This window comes from Rhinolophus ferrumequinum, chromosome 20 (assembly GCF_004115265.2).
Source record: "Rhinolophus ferrumequinum isolate MPI-CBG mRhiFer1 chromosome 20, mRhiFer1_v1.p, whole genome shotgun sequence".
NCBI classification, from domain to species: domain Eukaryota; kingdom Metazoa; phylum Chordata; class Mammalia; order Chiroptera; family Rhinolophidae; genus Rhinolophus; species Rhinolophus ferrumequinum.
This window is the reverse complement of record NC_046303.1, coordinates 8,412,413-8,439,043: the sequence shown is the minus strand read 5'-3', so window position 1 is coordinate 8,439,043 and position 26,631 is coordinate 8,412,413. Positions and strand designations below refer to the sequence as shown.

General features: G+C 35.0%; 1 protein-coding gene across 4 annotated transcripts in view; it reads left to right on the top strand.

Annotated features, from left to right (window-relative positions):
- The window catches only part of SEPTIN7 (septin 7), an 87,571-nt gene that overhangs the window by 8,874 nt on the left and 52,066 nt on the right, over positions 1-26,631 (top strand). For 2 of the 4 annotated variants that reach the window (XM_033088602.1, XM_033088603.1), the window contains exon 3: positions 16,735-16,837. In XM_033088602.1, the coding sequence (XP_032944493.1) occupies positions 16,735-16,837 (103 nt within the window). Of the gene's footprint in view, positions 1-15,410; positions 15,426-16,734; positions 16,838-26,631 lie in introns of those variants that run through there. The other 2 variants (XM_033088606.1, XM_033088604.1) reach the window with 2 other exon arrangements.

Below are 26,631 nucleotides of genomic sequence, written 5' to 3'. Positions count from 1 at the left end.
CCCCTACTGACGACCTCTAGCTTTATTGTATGTAGTCCTGGTCTTGATTAGAATGTTGTTTTTATAATGAAATACAAGTTGAAGACCTTGGTTACAGATAAAATTAGAATTTGCAGTTTTGAGGTTTCAAATTATTTTGGTTACTTTAGTAGCTCAACAAGTCTGGCTTTTTAAGTCTTTGGTTGTAAATTTATAGACATACATAATCATTTATCATAACTTATTAATGATTTCAACAATAATATAATTTGGTTTGCAACCCAGTTTTTTAAAAGTACTTTCTTATGAACTGTATGAGAGTGCTAGGGCTGCCATCCAGAATAGCACAGTCTGGGTGACTTAAACAGCAGACATTTATTCCCTCTTGGTTGTGGGGGTTGGAAGTCCAAGATGAAGGTGTCAGCAAGTTTGGTTTCTGGTGAGGGCTCTTCCTGACTTGCATGCGGTGGCCTTCTCAGTGTGTCCTCATACGGCCTTTCCTCTGTGCACACGTGGTAAAGGAAGGAAATACGTCTAGTGTCGTTTCCTCCTCCTCTTCTAAGGATACCAGTGCCATGGGATTTGGGCCCCACTCTTATGACCTCCTTTAACCTTAATTACCTCCTTAAAGACCTTAGGTTTTTTATACAGTCACAACATAGGAATTTTGGGAGGAAACAATTCAGTTCATAACAGAAATTGAATTTCTGTTTTTCTATATGGTGTAATGTAGTTAAGTTAAAGAAAATGAAAAAAACAACAACAGGTAACAATGAATACAATGAATACTTTTACTTATATTTTTATTAGGCAAGCAATGCTAAGATGAATATCAGTAAAACATGATATGAATCATGGGATTCATTAGTCTGACAAGAAATGGCTTTGATGTCTTTAAAAAGCTAGTTTAAGAAATATAAGGCAAATAACTAGAATTCTTTGATGGAACTATTATGTTGTGTTCAGAATGAATGCTGTAGCAAAATACAGAGTACATATACAGAGGGTACCAAAATATGTATACACATTTTAAGAAAGGAAAAAAATATTAAAACTGTAAAATTCAGTGTATACCGGTAACAAAATATGAATACAAGTCATGTGTATACATTTCTTTGGCACCCTCAGTATATATGTCATAAGTGCACAAGGCACAGTAGTGACTGATTAAAATGGAATAAAGTTAACCCTTTAAAATTTTTGAGCATGTTCTCGATACTTTTTTTATTCTTCTGATATTTGTACAAGATCTCAGGTTGGAAGATGTAAGTCATATAATCTGATTATGCAAACAGCACGCTAATTCCCCCTGCAGCGTATCTGTCAAGTGGCTGTCTAACCCTGTACTGTCCAGTACCTGTAGCCACAAGCATATGTGGCTGTAGAGCACTTGAAATGTGGCTAGTTTGAATTCAGATTTGGTATAAGAGTAAAATACACAGGATATTTTGAAAAGACATACTTTGGAAAAAAGAATATAAAATATCTTACTAGTTTTTATATTGATTGCATGTTGAAATAATGTTTTGGGCATAGTGAATTAAAGAAAGTATACTACAATGAATTTTACTTGTTTCTTGTTGCTTTTCAAAATGTGACTACTAGAAAAATTTTAAATTACACATGTGGCTTGTGTTGTATTTCTAATGACCAGAGCTGGTCTAGCCTGTGAAACTCACTATCTTCTGAAGAAGCACAGTCTGTATTTGAGTAGTGGTCACTATTAAGTTTTTTCTTCCTATTTTTGTATGTATCTGAAGTTTGTCTTTGGTATTTGTATTCAGAAGTTCTCATTTACTCCTTGAGACCAAAAAGATGAATCTAATTTCTCTTTTTAATATTATTATGTAATAGTAGATTGAAAATAGCTCTCTGAGTCTTTTTAGAGATTTAGTCTTTCCATTTCCTTTAACAACGTTTATATGGCAGAGGGATGTATCCTTCCAACCATTGTTATTACTGCTCTCTGAACTTTATTTGGTACATATCCCTGCTGACACCAAGAACTAAATATCTTGTGGTCTAAAAATTACAGATCAGAATACATCTCTTTTGTCTCATCCTACATGTTATATAAGTCTCTTAATGAGAACTAAAATTAAATTACCTTTTAGGGTAGCTTTCTTGATTTATGGAGCATTGCATCAACTAAGACGTCTCTACTTTCCCCTTGTGCTGCTGCTGTTTTATCTCACTGCTTCAACACTTTTTATTTTTTTAGAGGTACTTGTTGATTGAGTGGGTGAAATGTGTCCTACCATTTCCTTCTTATTTTTGTAGTCCAATTTTATAGTTCTGGTCTTAACTGAAAGTATGTCTTTCAGATTCTGGTTTGGGGGTGAGGGAAAAGAACATGGTTTAAAACCACGTATATTTCTGTTAAATTTCATTTGGATTTAACAATGTTAAATCCTAGTGTGTAATATAAAGTTTTTGTTAACCTTTCTCGGCTTTTATCATCTGCAGGTTTGACAAGCGTATCTTTCATGTTTTTATCAAAAGTACTGAATGATGTTATATGGATCCTTGTGTATAATCCTGCTGAATTTGACATACATCTAACCAGCTATTAATCCATCTTATTTTTTGTTTTCTAGCCTTTATTTCTCTACCTTGCCCATATTCACATCATGCTTGAAATCTTGTCAGAATTACCTCCTGTAATTTCTTCGTTTGTAATCTAATGACTTGTCAGAAATGAAGTAAAGAACATCTGACTTACCTATTAAAAAGATGATACTGACTGGGGGTGAACATGAGTTCAGTTTTTCTATACGATTCTTTTTTTTTAAATGGAAATGCTTCAGGTTCCTTAATAATGTGGAAACAGAAAATAGTATAAAACTGAATTACCTCCAAGTCCAGTTAGCAAAATACAACAGTGTTAAAATTTGGATGTGTTTTCTTTTTGGCTTTTTTAAAATAAACTTTTTTAAAAAGTGCAGTTGATGGTGACACGATTACATTTCTCATGGGTACTTAAGATAAGTCATAGGTCGGTGTATGTTTAACTTTTTCAGAAATTGCCGAACTATTTTCCAATATAGTTGTAACATTTTACATTCCCATCAACTTTGTATAAAAACTAGTTGCTTCACATACTCACCAATACTTGGAAAGGTCACTCATTAATTTTAGCCATTGTAGTAGAATTCTAGGATAACTCATCATGATACTAATTTGCATTTTCCTCATCACTAATGGTATTAAGGATCTTAATCGTGCTTATTTGCCATCCATGTCTTTGGTGTTCTGTTGAAATCTTTGATCCATTTTTAAGTTGGGTTATTTGTGTTATTGACTTGTATGTTCTAGATACTAGTCCTTTGTTGACCTGTGCAAGTAACTTATTTTTCATCATACTTTTAGCCACTATCTGTCAAATAATTCTTGCCTGTCACAATTATTACCATGCTGTTTGCTTTAATAGTGAATTTCTTTTTCTCTTCTAACTTTTTAAAGTTGGATTCTTTTGTAAGGAAGAGCTGTTCTCTCATGTATTCATTCATTCAATTATTTGTTAACTGTTGGTATGAACATGAATATTAATTTTGTCATTGTTTTGTTTCTTGGGCTGTTCTGGATTTGACAATTGAGAGCTCTTTCAACTTGGCTCCTATTCATCCTTTCAATATGCCCCATCAATTTTTTGGAGCACTTCCTTACTTTCTGAGTCATCTTGTATTTTTCCTTCCTAAGCCCTGGGATCAATCATTTCTCCAAGGAGTCCAGGGTCCTTTTATATGAGCATAGTATTTAGAAACCAAGGTTTGAGTACTAGAAGTGCTCATTGCTGTTGGGTACCATTGTTTCTAGGTGTCTTTAGCAAATCGATCTAGGAAATCATGTAATTATATACAGTCACATTTATTTTCCTGTATGTATCTGTGTATAAATACATATTTATATGTGTATTAAAAACCATGTATTCATACTGATGTACCAATTCCAATCCACTAACACAAGGTTTAGTCTAGTCTTGCTCTTTTCCTTATTTATAACTCCTTTCTCTAACAGTGAAAACCCTGTCTCTCATCCACAATTTATTTATGTATTTGTTCAATTCCGGTATATACATAAATGTAGTTTCAGAATTGCTGTTTAAGTATATTTACTTACAAGGGTGTAGTATTTGCGTATAATTCTTTTTGTCTTTGGTCTCATGCTATACAGTCAAAATACTGTTTTTCAAATTTTGTTTACCCTATTCTCATTCCCCTTTTCTACCAGTTTCATCCATCCATATGTGTAACCAATGTCATTACTTTTTGGTTTAGTTTTTAGTTTCTTCCTATGTTTTTGCACAAATGAGAAGATACACCATGTTTCCCCGAATATAAGACCTAACCAGAAAATAAGCCCTAGCATGATTTTTCAGGATGACATCCCCTGAACATAAGCCCTAATGTGTCTTTTGGAGCAAAAATTAATATAAGACCCGGTCTTATTTTCGGGGAAACATGGTGTATATATAGGAAAGGAGATAAAAAAATTGTATGTGAAGGTAGTGTACAGATCATCTATTTCCTTGTTTATCTTTTGTCTAGTTCTCATCCATTTTTGAAAATGAGGTATTGAAATCCAATTGTTGAATTGTCTTATTGCTCCCTTCCATTTTGTTAGTCTTTGTGTATTTTGGGGTTCTGTTGTTAGGGAAATATTTGTTTATAATTGATATACCTTCCTGATAAATCAGTGTTTTAATCAGCATAAAATATTCTTTGTATGTGGTAACAATTTTTGACTTAAAAGTCTGTGTTTTAGCCATTTCAACTATCTTTTTGTTACTTTTCTTTTACCTTTTTCTTTCAAGCTGGTTGTGTCTGTGGTTCTGAAGTGTTTCTTGTGGGCATTCAACTATATGGTTGAATCGTGTTTTTATTTTTATTTTTTTAAACTTTTATCTTAAGTGTGTTTTTCCAGAACCCATCAGCTCCAAGTTAAGTAGTTGTTTCAATATAGTTGTGGAGGGCGCAGCTCACACTGGCCCATGCGGGGATTGAACCGGTAACCTTGTTGTTAAGAGCTCATGCTCTAACCAACTGAACTAACCGGCTGCCCCAAATCGTGGTTTTTAAAAATCCACTCAGCCAGAATTTGCCTTTTGTTCAGATTATTTAATCATGTTACATTTAATCTAAGTATTGAAAGGTAGAATTTACATGTCATTTTAGTATTTGGTTTTTATACATTTTATGTCTCAACACAGTCTGGCTCTGTTCATTTTTTCCCTTATTCTGTTTTGTTTCTGTATTCCTGAATTACTTTTGTTGTTGTTGTTAAGTAGATATTTTCTAATATACCTTTTTCATTCCCCTTTTTTCTGTGTTCTTTTGAGATTGTGTGTGGGGGGAGGAGGTTTGTCTTGGGGATTACAGTTACTGTCTTATAACATTGTAATTTAGGTTACTTACTACAACTCAGTTTTAATAGAATACTGTAATTTTGCCCCTGTATAGCTTCATTCCCTCCTACCTCCTTTGTTTCATTAGTGTCATACAAATTGTATCTTTATATGTTATAAGCCTTTTTACACAATTTTACAATTACTGCATCATAAAGTTGTCCTTCAAATCAGGTAGAAAAAGAAGAGTTACAAACTAAAGTTATATTTATACTATCTTGTATATGTACTTATGTTTACCAGTGATATTTATTTCTTCTTGTGGGTTTGAGTTAGTTATTGTTTAAAGTCCTTCCATTTCAGCTTGAAAGACTTTTTAAAACTTGAAAGACTGTGTCGATCTGACTGAGATGAATTCTCTCAGTTTTTGTTTATCAGAGAATGTCTTAAGTTATTTCTGAAAGATACCTTTGGTAGGTATTGAATTCTTGGTTGACAATCTTTTTCTTTTACCATCTTGAATGTCATCCCTCTACTGTCTGTCCTCTGTGGTTTCTGATGTGATGCCAGCTATTATTCTTGTTGGGAGTCCCCGTATTTTGTCATTTGACTCTTTCTTGCTGCTTTCATGATTTTTTTGTCTCTTGTGTTTTACAGTTTGATTATGCGTCTAGGTATGGAATTCTTGATTCTAATCCTGTTTGGAATTTGCTGAGTTTTTGATGTGTAGATAAATGTTTTTCTTCAAATTTGGGAAGTTTTCTGCCATTAATTCTTCAAACTTGCTTTTGCCTCTTGCTCTCTCTCTCCTTCTCTGTCTCTTTTCCTCCCTCCTTTCCCTCCACTACTTTAGGGACTCCTGTTGTGTATATGTTTGTGTGCTTAATTTTGTTCAAGTCTCTGCTTTGTTCATTTTTTTTCTTCATTCTATTTTGTGTCTTTAGACTGGAGAATGTTGTTTAACCTGTATTCAAGTTTGCTGATTCTTTCTTCTGCCAGCTGAGGTGTTGAACTTCTCTTGTGAAGTTTCATTTCAGTTATTGTACTTTTTAACTTGAGAGTTTTTATTTGGTTCTTCTTAATAATTTCTCTTTATTGATAATTCTGTATTGGTGAACATCATTCTCTTGCTTTCCTTTAGTTTTTCAGACATGATTTCCTTTAGTTTTTTAAACATGTTTAAAAGAGCAGATTTAACGTCTTTACCTAATGTCTGGGTTTTCTTGGGGATAGTTTTTATTCATTGCATTTTCCCCCTGTGTATGGGCCATACATTCTTGTGGGCTTTTTTGTTTTGTTTTGTTGCATGTCTCATAACTTTATTGTTAAAAACTGGACTTTCAAATAATACAATGTGGCAACTCTGGTCAGATCCCCCCCACCCCCCACCCCCCCAGGTTTATTGTTGCTGTTTGTTGTTTAGTGACTTTTGGGGAACTAATTTTGTAAAGTCTGGTTTGTTTGGGGGTTTTTTTGCTACATGATGTCATTGAAGTCTCTCTTTGGTTATCTTAATGGTTTGGTTGTCTTATGGGATCTACCAGGGAACCACCAGACAGGTGAAATGATAGTTCTTAGGGAATGGGGCTTTGAAGGAGTCTGTTCTGTCTCCTCCAGTTGCTGACACACTGCTGATTTTTGCCATTGCATGTTTTTGGTTTTCAAGGCTACTGTACATCTGGGGAGGGGAGTTGAGAATGGGCAAGTTAAAATGCAACAAGAGCTGCTGTTTGTCCTGAGATTCAGCTCTTTTTATTGAATGGACACTCTTTGGATTGCTGCAAGCTTTTTGTTAATTTCCAGAAGTTGATTTTTTTATAATTTTGTCAGTTTTCTCATTGCTTTTAGTGGAGAGAGTTTTTTTTGATGTTGACTCTGCCAGTTTCTTTAATGCCATTTCAGTCTATGTCCTTTTAATTGTTTTCCAGTGTATATACAAGAGAATTTCAAAGGTACGTAATACTGTGCCAACTCACTAATACTGGTTTCCTCTGCTATCCGAAAGTAGAGCATTCCTGTGAAACCTTTCATAAACCGAAATAGTGTGAGAGGAAAAAGCAGTTACCATTAATTTATATGGAAAAAATTTTAAGTGTTTCCAGACCCACAATATTTCCTAACAAATCATGCTTAAGCACCAGATATGCTTAATTACGTCCAGTTTTACACTAAGCGTAACACCCTTACTAACTCTCTTAGGTTTTTCTGAGAACTTAGGACACATTTTACTAACAGATGAGCAAAGTAAATTGAAATAAAGCACATTTGCTAACGGACATAGTTCAACACTATGATGGCTTGACATTGAAATGATGAGCTAGTTCTCCGGGAAGAAGCTTGGTGGTGTTGCTCTCACTGCTTGGAGTATGAACTGCCCGTATAAAGGTTTGCTGTAAAACAAACACTGAACGCTGTTTTCCCTCCTCCACCCTTCACCCCCCGAAAAAAGTGAAAATCCTCTTTGGATTTCTTTTGGTTAGTGAAAACAGGTTCTAATGTAGGTTTTTCATAAAAGTGAAGTGGTATAAGGTGAGTTTTTGAAAAATGGTGGATGCCTGTAATTGTTTTTTCATTCAGTGTATTGTTTGTCCTCTCTATTTTATAACTTTTAGTGGCTGCATGGTATTTTAACCTGTAGGTGTACCATATATATTGTTTCACTTGTTTTGGGAAGTTGATTTTTACAGCTTTTTACTATTAAGCGTGCTTTGTTGAATGTTCCTAATTCTTTTATACTCCCAAGATTATACATTTGTGGAATTTGTTGAGTCTGAGACCATGAAAACTTAAGCTTTTGGTCTACATGCTCTTCATGGGAATGTTTCCACCAGTCAGGTGGAGAGTGCCTATTTTCCCACATCCTCACCCAGTACTTGGTAGTACTTACTATTCATTTTAATTTGCACTCCCCAGTAGATCTTTTGGCAATGATGAAATTGTTGTATATCTATGAAATGTTTTATATCTTGTATGGTGGCCACTAAACCCATGTGGTTCTTGAGTGCGTGACTTGTGACCAGTTCTAAATAAGGTGTGCTGTGTTTCAATTATTACAAAAGAATGCAGGATAATTACTAATGTAAAATGAATCATACTGATTTTTATATTGATTGCATATTGAAGTAATAATATATATCCATTGGCTTAAATAATACACGTTATTAAAGTTAATTTCACCTCTTTACTCTTCCTTAAAGTGCCTACTAGAATATTTACAATTGCATGTATGATTCACATTATATTTCTATCACACAGCACTGGTGTAGACTCTAGACCATTCTTCCTTTTAATGGCTCCATTTTGTAATCATCTAGAACTTCTGTTCCTCCTCTAAAATCTTAATTTTATGACTCATTCACAATTTGACGTTCTCTTAGCTATCTTACTTCCTTACTTCCTACCTTTTACCGTTGACCCTCTTCATTTTCGTTCACTGAAATTCTTCAACTATACTTGGCAGCTCCCTTAATCCCTTGTACTTTTATGCACCCTTTCTGCAGAATAAATTTCAAATACATCTTACAGTTGGCTTATACTTGAGTTGAGAATTGATACTGGAAAAAAAGATACTATGTATGCATTCACACAGATTTGTGGTCTTCAGCCTTATTGGTCTTCAGCCATAGTGGACAGAATTGCTTGACTGCCTGCTGTGTATTTCTAGCCTCCCCTTCTGTTCTTGTGGTTGTTGATTCAAATCTTTACCTCTTAAAATTCCCTAGTCCTCCCCTCCCCATTTAGGATTAAGCAGGTGATTTTATCTCTGGTGCTAATAGAAAATCCTGTTCTCACTTCAGAACGTTATTTGTATCCTAACTTTCCTTTTTTCAGCCACTTGTGTACTTGATCTCTTCCATTAGCATTTAAACAAATGCAGCTATCCTTTTTTTATAATTCTTAAAACATTCCTTTGATCCTTGTGTTATCCTCTAGCCTCTCCTCCTTGCTTGTCCTCTGTTCTTCTGTATCTTTGTATTGACCACTGCGGAGCATTTGGTACAGGTGATCACTTCTTGAAGGAGGGCGGCCACTACACTGGATCTCCTTGAACTTCTTCGAACTGCTTTCTTCTCTCTTTCTCCTAGGTTTGTGTAGGGTGGCGGTGGCGGTGGTGGTATGTTGGTGTTGGTTCTGGCCTGCTTCCTACTTTGTGTACTGTGTTTGGTTGCATACCCTTGGCCTTTATACCATTTAAATTTGTTGACTTAAAACAATATCTGTCTAACCTAGACATTTTTAGAAGGTCTAACTTTTATATACACAGCTCCTACTCGCCCTTTGTCTCCCGCAAGTCCAGTTAGCACCTTAAACTGAGATGGTTCATGCCTCTAACGATTGGTACCAGCATTAATCCAGTTATTCAAACCTAAATTCTGAAACCTGAATCAGAATCTTACCCACCCCAAGTTAGTTACAGAGACCTGTCAGTTCATCTCATTAAGATCCAACCCAGCACGGTCCAGTAGAATCTAATGCAAGCCACATATGTAATTTAAGCTTTTCTAGTAGTCACATTTAAAAAATAAAAAGAAGTAGGTGATAGTAACTTTAGTATTGTATTTTATATAACCCAACATACGTAAAATTTTATTTTAACATGCAGTCAATATAAAAATTAAGACTTTCATTCTTTTTGTTTTCATAAGTTTTTGAAATCTGGCACACACTATACATTTACAGTGCCTCTAATGCAGACTAGCTGAATTTCGAGGACTCAATGGCCACATGTAGTTGGTGGCTCCCTTACTGATATTAGAGTTCAAACTTCCATTTCTCTTCATCCCACTACCATCTTGGTTCCAGTGAGCTGCTCTACCAGCTCTTGGGATTGCTACCATTCTCTTCTCCAATTCAGCCTCATTTTTTTTGGTGGTAATTTTCTAAAATATGACTGTGATTCTGCATATTAATTAATGTAGTTGTACATTCTCTTGCTTCAAATTCTTTAATGCCCTCCATAAACTGTTTAAGATGTGAAGTCTAATTTAGTTCGTCAGTGTGGCTAACAGAGTCCTTCATGATCTGGCTCTTGCTTAACTTTCCTACACTTTAGATCCTAGGCCCTGAAAATGAGTTGTATTGAAATGTTTGTAGTTCTCATAAAGAACCGTGCTCTCCTATTTTTTGGGGGGGGCCTTTGCAGTTACCAACTAGCCTGCCTGAAACCCATATTCTCCAGCACCTACCCACATTTCTCATCAGACCAAGGCCTTCAGTATCTGAAGGATCTGACGCCCAGATAAGACAAGCATCCTTCCTCATTTGTTCTCATAGCCATCCGTCTGTGCCTGCCTACCTCATAGTATTTATCACTGTTATTAACATTGCCTTCTAACTTACCTGACCTTACATTTTTAGTTTCATAAGCCAGGACCTTGTTTTATTCACTTTAATTGCTAGTACGGTACATACACTGTAAGGATCAGATAACTAGTTTGAATGAATGAAAGAGTAGTCAGTAATTCTATAAGTAGCGATCTAAATTCCAAGTTCAGAGCAAAGGAAGAAAAAAAACGTTTAAATTTTAAGTGATCTCATTCCTACATGTGTTCATAGAATTAAATATTGAAATCTTTTGACCAAATTAACCAAGATTCCCAAATAGAATTAAGAAAATAAAACTTTTTTCTATCAGCACATAATTGCTCATGTCAGTAAAAGGGAGGGCATTGAAACTGAGACGTGAACCTTTAAAAAAAATGGAAGGGAAGGGACATCACAGCCAACATTTAGGATTTCTTGCCTATGTAACCTTGTAAAGTCTCAGTGTCCTTGTAATAGTAAATCTAGAACCTAGGTATTTGTGTACTAAATTATGTTTAAACTATTCCAAACAGTTAAGTGATGTTCTTTAACTTTTCCTTGGGTTGTGTAAGAGATGATAGGAATTTAAGCAAGAGCTAGACACTTAAATCTGTGTGTATGATGTGAAGCTTTTGTTAAGAATACTAAGGAGAAAGCAAGTAAATTCATGATAATATCTTTTCCTTTTGTAGTGTGTATTTGTTTCTTTGTATTTAGAATTACCTAAATTTTAGGAGAAAGAAATTCAATTATTTTTGTCTGTGTAAAACAATATACAGTCTACCTTTGTTTTAAAACCCAAAGGAGTACAGTTTGAACTTGAAGCTTTTTAGGGAAGACCAAATGTTTATCTTTGAAATTTAAAGTTATTGATGTAAATCTTATACTTTGTAGCCGTTTTTTCCTTTTTTTTTTTTTTTTGGTTACAGTTACTAAGGGGAGAAATAGAATTTCTGGTCATATTAAGGTAATTTGGACTGACCTTCTCATTTTGTAAAGCTGGAGGGAGTTGAAGGTTTTTTATTAGATCCTATGAGGAATATATCTTAATTTTCCTCAAATTCTGATTTTTGTCAGGCTTCCAATCTGTTACAACTTCCTTTGATCAGTTTTGTTGTTACTGAAAAGCATATGTAGCAGTTTTCAAAATAAGCTGCTGCTTTTCTGGAAAATTTATTAAAGCAAATATTAATGTTCAGACCTTTAAAAATGATAATGGGATTTCAGATGCCAAGATTTTGGTAACTTTATTCTTTGGAATAAGAACAAATGGCAAGAGAACATAAAGAATTCTTAAGGATTCCAGTAATCTCTCTATTGGAAGCTGTTTGAAGCATATTGTTCTTCGAATATAATTGGTTTTTAGAAATAATGTTAAATAAGGTAAACACTGAAATTCCTGGACGTTGTATTCATGTTGACTTTTCCACAAGCAGTGAAACAGCAAGCAATGGAATTGTTGTAGTTTGATTTTCTTAAATAAGAATTTTGACATAAAGATTTGGCATCTCTATCGTGTTTCTCCGAAAATAAGACCTAGCCGGACCATCAGCTCTAATGTGTCTTTTGGAGCAAAAATTAATGTAATTTTTGCTCCAACAAAAGAACAAGACAAACAGATGAGAAACAAGAACTCATAGACACAGACAATAGTTTAGTGGTTACCAGAGGGTAAGGGGGTTTGGGGGTGGGGGATGAGGGTAAGGGGGATCAAATATATGGTGATGGAAGGAGAACTGGCTCCAGGTGGTGAACACACAATGGGATTTATAGATGATGTAATGCAGAATTGTACACCTGAAATCTATGTAATTTTACTAACAATTGTCACCCCAATAAATTAAAAAAAAAAAAAAAATTTGCTCTAAAAGACACATTAGAGCTGATGGTCCGGCTAGGTCTTATTTTCGGGGAAACACGGTATGTAACTAAAAGATACTGTAAATATATGCTTTTAGAAAAGATAATTTGGTAACTGTTTCTTGTTATGTAACCGATGTTTCAAATCAAGTATACTATTAAGACCTAAAGGTATTTTGGTAAATATACTTTTTTCTACATTCACATGCTTATAAAGTGTCACAGTTATATCACTCACACCTATAAATAATGTTTCTTTATCCAGAGATTATATTTCACACTGGCACTGTGAACATTTTATTTGTACAGGAAAAGAATCAGTGGGTGGTTAAGTCTTCTGAATTACAGTGTGGTCGATTTTTAGAATCCAGGGTGAGATTATTATGGCATCTGAAAGGTCTATATGTTTTAGTCAACCAATGTTATGTTATTAGTATATTTCCTAAGTTTTTCTCTTCTCTTTGGACACGGTTTCTTCCTCAGAAGAAAACTTCCTGAAAGTGTATTTTAGTCATTCAGCTTTTAAAAATACCTCCTGTGTATCAGCATTTTGCTAGGAATATAGAGATGAATGTGACATGGTTCTGTTTCCCTCTAGAAAATCAGTCATATGGGGGACTGACAAGTAACATATTTCATCTTAAAATAATTTAATGTAAATTAAATTAAATTAAAATGTAAAATTATTTAAAATATTATAACAGCTATGTGCAAAGAATTGTCCACTCTCACTTACCCTTCTTCCTCACTATGAGATGGCTCTTATCCAAAGTTACCAGTAACTTATTTACACATTTTATGGTCACGTCTTTGGTATTTCATTTGACCTTTTGGTAGCATTTAACATAGTGGAGTGATTTGAGCCAGTGCTGGTTCCTCCTCACTGACTGATCTTTCTCAAGGTTGGAGTGCTCCAGGACTCTGTCTAAACCTCCTTTTATCTATAGTCTCTTCTTGGGAATTTAATCCTCTCCTAATACTATCTATATGCTTATGATTCCAAAATCTATATTTTCAGCATCAACCAACCCTGGAATTTTTGGATTCATGTGTTTAACTGGACACCTACTGGACGTCTTTTCTTGAATATATAACAGACACCTCAAACTTAACTTGTTCAAAGCTGTTTTTGATTTGGGCAACTTTGGCCCTCACCTCCCAGTCTTTTCTTTCTCTGTTGTTCCCTATTTCCCTACGAGATATCAATAGCCAGGGAGTTTGTTCAAGCCAAAAACCCAGGAGCAGGAGTTAACTTTGGTCTCTTTTCCTTCCGTTCACCGATCAAATCCAGTCCATTAGCAATGTCTTGATAATTCTACCTTGAAAACATATTCTGAATCCTGATGTCTCTTTGCTTCTACACCATCTAAATTCAGTGTACCCCTTGTTTCTTGGACTATTGTGGTACGCTCCTTATTTTCACTCCTTTTAGCAGTGAGAGCTATCTTTAAAACACAAATCAGGTCAGGTCACTCGCCTGTGTGAAACCCTCCAGTGGCTTCCCATCATACTTAAAATAACATTCAGATTTCTTTTGTCTGTATCCCACATAACCTGGTCCTCTCCTGCCTCCCTGACCTCATTTTCTATCACTTATTCCCTGGTCCACTACTTCACATCATTGTATAATCGTCTGTGTACCTTCTTTCTGTTCCTGGACATACCAAGTTCATCCCCACTTTTAAGGCCCAAATCATACTTTATGCCAAAGACTATTCTGGGAATTGAGGATAAAGCAGTGAGTAAGACACACGGGCAGACTCAGAGGCGTGTTTCTTATGCCTGTTGTCTGTTTCTTTAATATGCAACCTATAATATTTTCTCTGACACGTTTTTAGCTCTCTCAGGTGGCTTTTTCTTCTTTGATGCCACAATTTATACAATTCATTTCATCTCTACCTTGATGTAGCTTACCTTCTAGTTGGAAGTGGGTTGGGGTAGAGATTGCAATAAACAAGATGAGTAAAATGTATGTTGGACATTGGTAAGTGCTAAGGAGAAAATCATGAAGCAGCAAAGTGCTGAGATGATGAGTGGGGGTTGTCATTTCAGATAGGCTGGGCAGGCAGTCCTCTCTGTGAAGGTGACATTTGAAAAGTCATCATCATCATCATCACGTCATCGTTGGTTTCAGGCTGTGATAGAACTCGTAGATTTGTGTCGGTATAGAATAAAGACAGACACTTCACAGACATTTTGTCCAAATGTCTGTTTTCTTCTCTGCTGCATTAGTTGGCCGTCATTTTTGACAGCTCACATTTACTTCATTTTTCCATTTGTTACTACTTGTCATCTTGAACTTCATTCCCTTTCCTGTATCCATCCATAAGTCTGCATTTCTTCCAATTCTGAACTTTAATTAATAGAAATATAGCACTGTGTAAACATTTTAGCTAAAACATTTGTCTCTATCTGTTCTGGGCTCTCTTAAGCTAGTGCTTGACAAGGCAAAATGGTAAGAAAATTACATTATTTTTTTCTTACTGGGATTTAAACTTAGTCCCTGTATACCTTCCTGAAACTTCATACTTTACAGTTTTTCCACCATTTCTTACAAGACATCAGGTGCAGGACATAGTAATTGGCTTTATAAAAAGATAGGAGGTCTTTTGTTCTATATTTTATCAAGAGAGCCACTGAAAATCGGTTACAACTCACTGGGCCTTATTTTCCACAAAAAGGTATTATTTGACATGTGTAGGAAAAAAGCCTGCCCTCAATTTATTTGTAATTTACCTCTAACTTGTTGAGTTACATGTAAGTAACTTTAATTTTTCCTCTCTGTCTTTTGCTATGTTCCAATGGATTGCCTCTCCTGTTTGGACTGAATGTGTCATGCACGATTCTTGGAATTCCTCGTTTACTGTTCCTCTGTGGATCTGTTCTGTTGGAATCTGGAACACTGGACTGATGGAAATGTGTTCTTTACAAAGTAGCTGTGAGTATACTAGATAATTTACACAGACCTTTTATCAGTCTGAGTTATTTTAGATTTAATCTACAGTTGGATGAAATATGAGCCAAGGAAGCCTTAAATTTAATACATATTTTTAGCTCTACACACAGTAGGCTTTGAAATATTTTATTTTTAAAGTACTACATTCTGATCAGTATCTTAATTATTATATTTAAAGTTAGCTGCTCAATTTAATTGGTTTGCTTAGCTTATCTTCTCAACATCTGTATTAAAAATTAGTTGATATGAATGAAAAAGGGTAAAAGGTTATGAATGGACTATTTAGCTACATATGTGATACTAGTGAGGAATGCAGCCTGTTCTTTGTTAAATCCAAATGTGTTGAACAAATAAATGCTTTGATCTCATGAGTTTTTTAAATGAGAATTTGAATGTGGTAAAAACTTTTAAGAGAAATGTGTACCTCTTAGGAATATTTTGCTATTGTATTTTAATGATGAGTAATACCTGCCTCTAAGTAAATTTAACCAGTAAGACTCTGCTCAGATAGTCTGAACTATGGACAGTTTTTTTCACCAATGGGTAAGATGAAAATCACACTTAGATACTGCACCAATTTAGGAATAGGTTTCTTTGAATTACTAATGAAACTATTGCTGGGGTCATCAAAGAATCAAAAACCATACAGAATACTAAATTATAATTTAAGATCTAGATACATCTGATGCCCTTGATAACAATGGAGACGGCAGGATCATGTGAAACATTGAAGTGACATAATTGGTCCTGGTATAACAGCATGAAAGACATTGTTTATTGACACTGATCATGAGAGCCTTCCATACTTTAGGGAAAAAAATTGCTTTATACTCAACATTTTGATTTCATTTCATGAATAAGAAGACAAATTTCAGGACAGCTTGAGCTGTCTTGAAATGGGATAACTAGAAGAATTCTTAATATAATTTTGGGGAATCTGAATATTTTTATTGTAAAATATCCTTTATTTTACTTTTTTTAGTTGATTGACTAGAATCTTGTTACTAACTTACTCTAAATTGAAATCTTTGCCCTGAGGCAGGTTTCTTTAATTTTTATTTTATTCCGTCATATTTTTATAATTGACCATTATATTGTCAGTCAACTCGTGCTCAAGTCATTTTGTCCACTGCTGCAGTTAACTCTTTTATTGGTAACATAAATCAGTTTGATTTGCCATGGATAATAGATTGTATAATTTTCTACAATAGGTTAATGAAGGGAATTTGAAATGTGTGACAGAAGAGTTTTATTGATACATGAATAACTTGACCCTTTTTGCTTTTCTCAGCAACAGAAGAACCTTGAAGGCTACGTGGGATTTGCAAATCTCCCCAATCAAGTATACAGAAAATCAGTGAAGAGAGGGTTTGAATTCACACTTATGGTTGTGGGTAAGATGTGATTTCTCACTACAATTGAATTTTGATCTAAACTTTAAACTGTTAATCAACTAAATGAATTTAAAACAATAGCCCAAGTAACTTCCAGGATCATAAGTTATATTTTCTCTTATTATGCAAATACATTTTAAAATTTAGCTTGGTGGCATAACGGAATTTATTTTCTTGCCTCCTTTTTTAAGATGGCACAATTTTGGAAACTAATAAAAGATGAGAAGCAGTGGAGGGTGGTGGAGGAATAGAACGCTAGAGAAGTTCTCTTTAATTGGTAATGCTGCAAAAGGAAATAGCATCTGGTGGTTACTTCTTTTTCCAGGATAATTTTATTCCATGGCTTATGTACTATAGTGGAGTCATAGCACATGAACATTTAACTTAACCGTGTGTGCTCTCAATTTGAAAAAGAAGAATGGGATAGAGAATCATAATCAAGCAAATGATTTCCCTGGGAATTAATTCATTGAGTGTAACCCCTAGAATAAGTGAAATATGACTCTCCTGGTTCTTTAATTCAGTCTCATTTTTCTTATGTTAGAGTTTTATCCTGTGAATTCCTTACCCTGCCTGTAATCCATTTTAAGAGGGTTTTTTTTTTTTTTTTTTTAGATTTTTTTTTTTGGGGGGGGAAGGAGAACAGGACTTTACTGGGGAACAGTGTGTACTTCCAGGACCTTTTTTTTTTCCCCCAAGTCAAGTTGTTGTCCTTTCAATCTTAGTTCAGCTTCAAGTTGTTGTCCTTTCAGTCTTCGTTGTGGAGGGCGCAGCTCAGCTCCAGGTCTAGTTGCAGGGGGCACAGCCCACACATTGCTTGCGGGATGGGACTCGAGGAATTGAACTGGCAACCTTGTGGTTGAGAGCCCACTGGCCCATGTGGGAGTCGAACCGGCAGCCTTGGGAATTAGGAGCATGGAGCTCTAACCGCCTGAGCCACCGGGCCGGCCCGTCAAGGGTTCTTTTGACTGTCGGTTGGTAACATTATCATTATATATGAAGGAACACGTTACTGTATATAAGATTAGTAATCTTCAATAACAGTCTTAAAAGTCTATAATATTTTTACCTTACATAGACTGACTTTATAGAACCTAATTCCTAAGTATGATGCAACTTTATTGTATTTCTCTATATCTTTTAAGAAGGTGAAAATCAAAGATAGTGGATTGACTAGTTTTGACAAAGAAAATTGTTGATTTTAGGCCTTTATGTAGTATGCATTAATTTTTGCTAATACACTCAACTAGTATTTTTACTTTGGTGTTGAATTAGATTAATAGATTAGCTATAAAGTTCTTCTTCATTGAAGGGAAGAATATCAATTGACCAGAATATTTTGGTTGGTTAACTTACCTGTCTCTGGTTGAGTAGAAACATAGTATTCTTAGCTTGCACATTGCTTCTGTGGCACAGAGGTGGGTCTAGATGGATGGATAAAATATAGAATATAACCTTTTCTTCCCTAGGTTCGTAACATTATATGTGAAAAAATACTACATCTTACCTTTACATATGTAGTGTTAGTGATCTTAAATGACAACTGTACACAAATAAAACATTTTTTTTTTAATTTATAAGAAAACTCCCTAGGTCCATCAGGAGAACTAACGATTTTCCAAAAATTATTGATACTGACATTTTGAAGAAGCTTCTTGAACATAGACTTAGTAGGATAATAATATCTGGGAATCGAGGGCAGATATTTGGTTTAAAATCCCTGAGACATTTTTTCAGATGAAAAAAATTTAAGTCATCTGATCTTGATTTTTAGAGGAAATATGCAATCTCTGAATGATCTTATTTATTAGTTTTTCTGGTCAGTCATTTTGTCAACTACAGCTTTTGTGTTTTCCTTGATAAGACTACAACTGAGGTTAAAGGAAAATGGGTGTTAAGATTCTTACTCTGTTTTCCCCACTGCACCTTGAACATTATTGTTTAATTGGCTATCTTTGAATAGACTTGTTGAGTGCAGGGAATAAAGTTTTCATCTATATAGTTGTAATTTCTAACACATAGTCACGTTTTAAGTAAGTGTCTAATACATTGGTCCGCCCTTCAGAGGTTAGGCCAAATCATAACAGCGTTGTTTGTTTGCAAGTCATAGAAAGGTATGACTAAACTTGCTTTAATACTTTTAACTTAAGAGAGTGCAAGCTATTCCTTAAGAGCTAAGTCCTCATTTTTGAGATTTTAAACTCAGAGCAGTTTTGGCTCTTACAGCAGTTCTTGGTTTAAGACTTATACATTAATACAAACTGAAAATCTGTATTTAACAGTTGATTTGTTTGTGAAATTCCTTGTCCTTTGTTGGGAAACTTCTTATCTGATAAGGTCCTGTTAAGCAATATTTACTGAGTAGTACATTATTGAGTGATTTCTTTGTATCAAAGAGGCATAGTGTGTATTCCCACATTTTTGTCTCTTAAAGGAGCCTATAATTTATATGACAACATAAAGTACACATGAAAAAATAAGTAACATTTCTGGGAAGTAAATAGGAGTCAGTAGAGTTACACAGATATTAAGAATCATGTAAATTTAAGTGATATAGGAGAGCTTGTCCCTGCTTGGAGATTATTACTGCCTTATTTGAGGAGGAGTTATTAGGGCAGGATTTTAAGAATAGAAGTGGGATAGACATTGAGGGTACAGTCTAGTTGGAGAATAATAGCCAACATTATGTGCCAGACAGTGTTCTAAAATTGGCACTGATTTTAACAACCCTATGAAGTAGATATTACTGTAACCCCCATTTTAAAGATGAAGAAATTTAGGCATGGAGAGATTAGGTTACTTGCTGTGATCCCATTGCTAGTAGGTGGCAGAACCACACCCAGTCTTTCTCAGTTCGTCTGGTGTGTTCTAAGCACTGTGCAGAGACTCATCTGGAGGTACTGGATATAGTGCAGAGTTCAGCAGAGTGCCTTGAACTTATACAATTTTAACTAGATGTTCTGTTTTCTGTAAAAAAAGGAAACAAATAGAGACTGACAGAGAGAGGCGTGGGAGGAAATGATGAATGGGAATTAGAGAACTTAAATAGTGAGAGCAATTTTTTTCTGCTATTCCACAGGAATGAGTGTCTGGCCTAGGGTGGGTATGAGGTTGGAGAGGTGAATTTTCTATTTCCCCAGTCATTTTCAGCTTCCACATATCTTCTTAGTTACTTTTTATGTGCTCAAAGACACAGGTATCTGTTTTCATGCAGGAGGAAAAACACATTGTCAGTTTATATGTAATTGTGCTTTATGGATGATAATAAGGTGTGTTTTCAAGATTAATTTGTACTGCATATTGGCTTTAGAATTTGACCCCTATGATGTAACTTCATAATAGTTGGAAGTAAGGCTACTTTTTTGTTATTGTTCGGTATTGGCGTTTTCCCAGAATTTTTTCTGTGTTGTGTTTTGTATTAACTTAGTTTTTATATTGTCCATGAAATTTTTTGTCTTAGCCCTTTTGTGCTTGATGTCCTCCTGCTTGATTCAAGATTATTGGGGATTCCACTCTTTTCAGATATATAAAGTTTTTATTTTGCAAGTTAAATCCAAGTGGATTTTTTTGATGTGAGATGTGAGTGAGGAATCGGTGTTAATTTAATTTAATTTTATATTTTAAGTGGTTAAGTAGTCCTCCCAAAACTATTATTACGAGCTCGATTTTTTAAAAATATATGTGATTGGTTAGTTCTTCTCAACCTTTGATTTAGCAATTCATTCTATAGTCCTTCCTATATAAATACGACATTTTTGCAGTTATAAATTACAGCAATTATGTTATTACTTTTGTAGGAAGATTACCGGGGTTTATGTTAATTTAGGGAGACAGGCAAACAAGAAAAAAAACATGTCAAATAATTACAGATTGTGTTATTTTCTAGGAAGGAGGTATACATATAAACATGGTGGGGTCTATTTAGTCACCAGGGAAGACTTGCCTTTCTGAAAAGGATAATAATACCTAGAATACATGAAATACAAAAAAAAGGAAAGAGAAAAAGAAGAAAAATGACTTACCCGCAAGAGATATCATTAACATGAGGCTATATTTAGCCTCAGTATTTTACTTTTGATAGCTGCATAATATTTCCAACTGTGGCTATCTCAGATTTTAGCCATTTCTTTCTCATTTGACATTTGAATGATTTCCTGTGTTTGATCTCATCATAATCCTGCAGTAAAAAATTTACGAAATGGAAATTTTGGTCAACATTTTAACTATAATGTTTAATGGCTCCCTAGTGTTCTAATCTGTGGCTGAATGTACCGTAATTTTTATAACTTATTTCTCCAGTAATAGACATTAAATTTGTTTTACCCCTTTCCTTGTTACAAATAACATGGCAATGAAGATCTTTAAACACACAGGGTTTGGGTATGTGTGTTGGGGAGCAGAAGGCAGTATCATTATTGCCCTAGTTTTAAACTCGAATTTCTGCCACAAATGCGCTTTCTGACCTTGGACAGATCACTTTGAATCTCAATTTTCTTATCATACCAAGCATTTACCCAGTTTTTCTAAGCCAGGTACTGCACTGAGATTAAAAAAAGAAAAGCCACACACCATAAGAAACAGGATGTGGGATGGTGGTGGCGTAGAGACACTTGTACAGTAATACTGTTTGCTCTGTGTAACTAACTACTCCTCCCTCACAGAGGGCTTGAGGTAATTGTGTATATGAATGTGCCTTGTATGTATCTGTATACATAATAGGCCTGTAAATCTTGATTTTAAGCATAAAATGTAATTTATTAGTGCATTTTTATGACTTAGTTGAAAGATCCAAATACCAGGGCTGAAGAAAAGATAAAGATCAGGGATGATTGAGAATGAATGAGCTATGTTAAATAATTAATCCTTACTTTGAACTTAGTCTTTGTTGAACTTCTTTGCTTATAAACATTTAGGGCACACATGTTGTGCTCTTACTTTGCAATTCAGTGTGGGTTGCTGGGCAAAGCTCTTTTTTGCAGAGTTAGATTTAGCTTATTTGAAAGATAGTTGAGAATTTGTTCTTTTCCTCTCCCATTATAAATAAGATTTAGCTGGGTAGCTTACATTCTTGTTAACAAAATATAATTTTGTACTTGCTCATTCTGCATTTCAATAAATATATTAAATTTAAGTATTTCGCTCAAATTATTTGTGTGACATCACTAATTAGTCTTATGGGTGCATGTACATTATAGTTGCTACAATATTAATAATAATAACGAATACGTTTTGAGTATCTCTTTTTTCCCTAGAGTGTGTCAAATATTTATTGTCAATGATATAAAGAATCTTAGGGATTGGTTTTATTAAAGGTTTTAATTTTTAATCTTAAATTTCTCATATGGATTGGTGTTTGCTTTTGTTGTTGAATCATGTTTGAATAAAATCAGATTTAATATCATTTAACAGTTAACAGTAGTGTTTCTTGGTTCAAGCCATCATTACAGGTAATTTTGGTCTAAGGAAGAAACTTTATAAAATTATAGTCATCTAAAAGGACAAATAAGCAAAGGAATCAGATGAACCTACATTTTGATTGTTCTGAGTTTTCCTGACCCCTTTAGTCAAAATCATCTGGACTGCCTATTTTTAAGACGCTCATCCCAGGAATGTGGAAATTGGCATTTTGACAAGGGTTGTCCTTTACTCCCCATTCTAAAGTTTAAAGATCACTGCTCTAAAGTATTCTTTAATGTTCAGAGAAAGGAATAAAATTATATATTTCTTTGAAATATAGTTGTATTTTTTGATAACTCAAATGATTGAAAAGATATAACAACATTATTAAGATATATGTAGTTTTAAAATATGCTTCCTATAGAAACTACTACTGTATTTCCCCAAAAATAAGACAGGGTCTTATATTAATTTTTGCTCCAAAAGATGCATTAGGGCTTATTTTCAGGGGATGTCTTATTTTTTCATGTACAACAATCTACATTTATTCATATACAAAAATCTGCATTTATTCAGATACAGTCATGTCATCTTCTGGAACATCATTATAACTCTCCAAACCCCGAATTCCAGCTTGAATTTCTTGCAACTCCATTTCCTGTAGAACCATTGGCCTCAATCTCTCATGTCCAGCAATAGAGCTCTCCTTAAATGAGCACTTCTTGTCCACGTAGCCTGCTCGTAATCATTGGCAACACAGCTGGCAGTGATTTCATCCCATGAATTCTTCACCCAAGTCATGACCTAGCAGGCTAGGCTTCACAAAGTTTCCACGCTGATTTCTCTCCATTCTATTTTCAGTGTACTCATTGATTTCCGTGCACAAATGGTCCTTGAATGGCTTGTATTATAATATTAAGAGTCTGGAGATAGGCAGTCATTCCTGCGGGAATCATTATTTGATCTATTCTTCTCTCTACAAGGAAGTTCTTCATGTCTTTAGCGCAGTGAGTGCTGGCTGAATCAGACTAGCAGACCTCTTTGGCCACCTCGCAAAACAAGTGGCAGCATTAAATCAACCCACTTCCTTATAACTGCTTGTGTGCACCAGGCTTTTTCGATTTCAAGAACATAAATGCCTGAGACACATTCAACCTTATCGTTCTTGCCGTTAGTGATGTTCTTGCCCTTAGTGATGATTAGAGGTGGGACTTTCTTTCCATCTAGAAGAATTGCCAAAATACAGGTAACGTGTGCACTTTCGTAAACAGTGGAGGGAATGTAGATTGACGAGGCACCCCTCTGATCAATTGTCGTTTGAGATCCTTGGCCCATAAACACTGCAGTTTCATCCATACCAATCATGTTGGAGACTTGGTATTTAGAAAAGTCGATGCCATCAACAAAGGACTTGAATGTAAATGCACGTTTAATAACTTCAGTGTCTTCCAGCTTGAACAGTGTTGTCGATCTTCTTAGAGACAGTTCATATCGCTGAAGGAAGCCATCCAGCCAGTGCTGTGATGCTTTGAATTCTTCTGGGGATATTTCTAAACTGTGGTGCCACTGCAAGGCAAATGCTTGAATATCAGCCCTGCGCACAACCAAAGCCTTTCCTCTCCTGTCAGCAATCCATTCACAGATATGTCTTCCAGCTCAGGAAATAATGGTGCTCACCTGATCCACACTTGCACTTCTTAGCATTTCCCTCGTCCACCTGTTAACTGTGGTTATCGTACTCGGCTCGCCATTTTCGGACCATTCAGAGATCCAACTTCTCTTTGCAGAAAGCTGTAAGATTCTTGGCCCGGGAGTCCTCCACGATTCCTTTCTTGTACTCGACGGAATAGCTCTTCCTTTTGCACTCATTTTGTCTGGGGGTCAAAATATTATGCCCTTTAAATCTACCATTAAATCAAGTGTTAATTGAAGACTTAACGAGACAGGAGTGGCAACAAAAATGATGACAGTTAAGAATGATGGTCCACACAAAAGCGACGAAAAATTACAGGCACCAAAATTCAGAAAATGTTTATTTCACACGAGTGCATTAAGTGCGTCTGTTACAGCACACGACATATTTAATTATGAAGATTCATATTAGACACAACCACGTCCGTTCATTATCAAGTGCGCATGTTATTCGTGCGTGTGTCTGTACTTCCACTGGTCATTTGTCAATAAGTCTCGAGTTCATCTGTTTACATAGGTGTTTACCTCTCGCCCAAAGGCTCCCACTTGGGCATTTACAAATACTTATAATGTATATTGTCATTTATTTTAAGTATTAATGTCAATAATATTTATTTATATTTAATTATATATTAATATTATTATTTTATAATTCAGTACATCCGTCATGAGTTGCCACGGACGTACTAAATGCGTCCATCTGGCTGATGATCTTAACTGGGGCTTTTTTTGGGGGTAGGGCTTGTATTACGAGCATCCTGAAAACTCATGCTAGGGCTTATTTTCCGGTTAGGTCTTATTTTCGGGGAAATACCGTACTTGTTACTAAAATGGTTTTCCATTAGAAATGTAATACAGAGTAGATGGAATTTTTTAAAGAGAGGGAGAAGATTACCATTGTTAATTTTGGTATATTTTCTCTGTCTCTAATGCACAGCTGTAATACCACATTCATTTTTAAATAAACTTTTTTCACCTAATGCTTTGGCAAACATTTTTTCATGTCCAATGGGTTTTTAAAAAGTAATTTTCAGTGGCTGATTAATGTTATTTTGATCAGTGTATCATAGCCTGTCTTCATGATGGTACCTGAAAAGCCCTCCCCTAACTTCTTTACTATTAAAAATATTATTGCAGTCTTCCCTCTGCATGCTTGATTACAGACATGATAAAGGCTGTGAATTGGAAATGTTATACCCACTTAACACAGTTACCACAGAAGTGTCAGTATTCTTGTTTAGCTCATCCTTGAATAGAATTTTTTTAAATGACAATTAAAGCAAAATGGTGTAGTTAATTTAGTATTGGGAAAAGGTTCCACATTTTTGTGTGCCTTTGATTTGAAATTTTTTTTGTCTAGTTTTTTTATTAAGCGTATTTATACCACTAACATTTTATTTCTTTATTGTGAATGTTATAACTGCATACTCATGTATTTTCTTTTTTAAGAAATATTGATGAGACAGATTTACAAAATCACCAGTGTGATGCACGAAACCCACGCTGGTCCTTACGTTACAAATTTTGGTATATGAGATTTATAGAACTGAGTTGCCTAGTTCAAACCATCCAAGTCAGCCTGCTTCGGCTTTGAAGGGCACTCGTTAACATCACTTTGTAGCAGGTGCTCCCTGCTCATGAATAAATCAACTCCTTGCTTCCCCTCTTCTATCCACTAGATGTCCAAGTAAAATCATTTCTTTGTTATGCTCCAATATCCTTTCCTGTTATCTCTCCTTTTACTTACACTGTAGTGTAGGCCACCACTGGCCTTACGTTGCCCTCTAATTTCATAGAGCCCTCCACGCTAATATTTCCACAAAATCTTTACCTTTGTCTGATTTGTATATTTCAAAACTAATCCTATTTCACTCTAAATTAAAACTTAGTGAATACTGGCCAGAGCTAGAAATTAGAGGAAAAGTCTGATTCCCCCCTCCCCCAAGATAAGAAAGACTAACAGTATTCCCAGGGATACTTGATTTTTAAGAGGGGGTGTTTGTTGAATGATCAGTTAGAATTTCCGGTAATAATGTGAAGAATTTGCTGGAACCTAGGGAGAACTCATAAACAGTACCTGTTGATTTCACCTCTTTTTCAGTTTAGCAGCAGAACTTAACAGAATCTTGATTTACAACCTAGAAAAGTTTGCAGACCCAATCCTAAATAATAAGACAGTACATTTTAACCAGAAAACTGTGGCAATCCATTTTTGGAATAACTAGTCACGAAAAAATGTTTCCAGGTAGACATTTAGATTTTTCTGGTAACATGATGATTTAAAAAAAAATGGTAGGTAGTTATCCACTTGAACTGGGCTATAAAAAGAATACTTTTATGTCTGCATAGAGCAAGAAATACCATAAACATCCTCTTTAGGGCCTCCCAGCTTTAGATGCATAGCAAGTGAAAACTTTTTGGGTGAATGAGGTAATTACTGAGTGGCTTGTTGGAATGTTTGCTACTAGCTACACAGCAGAATTGTTACTTAGCACTTAGTGGTGATGGTCAATTACTGTAATTAGAATAAGTAAACCTTGTTTAGATAATTGCAGAGCCTGGTATAGCCTGTTTAGCTTGAATTTTAGGATTAGCATGCACATCAGTCTGTATGTTGAAGGATACCCTAATAGATTTTGAGATGAAATAGTTTTATAACGAATCCCAGGCCACATATGTGTGGAATACCTTAGAAATAATCACTA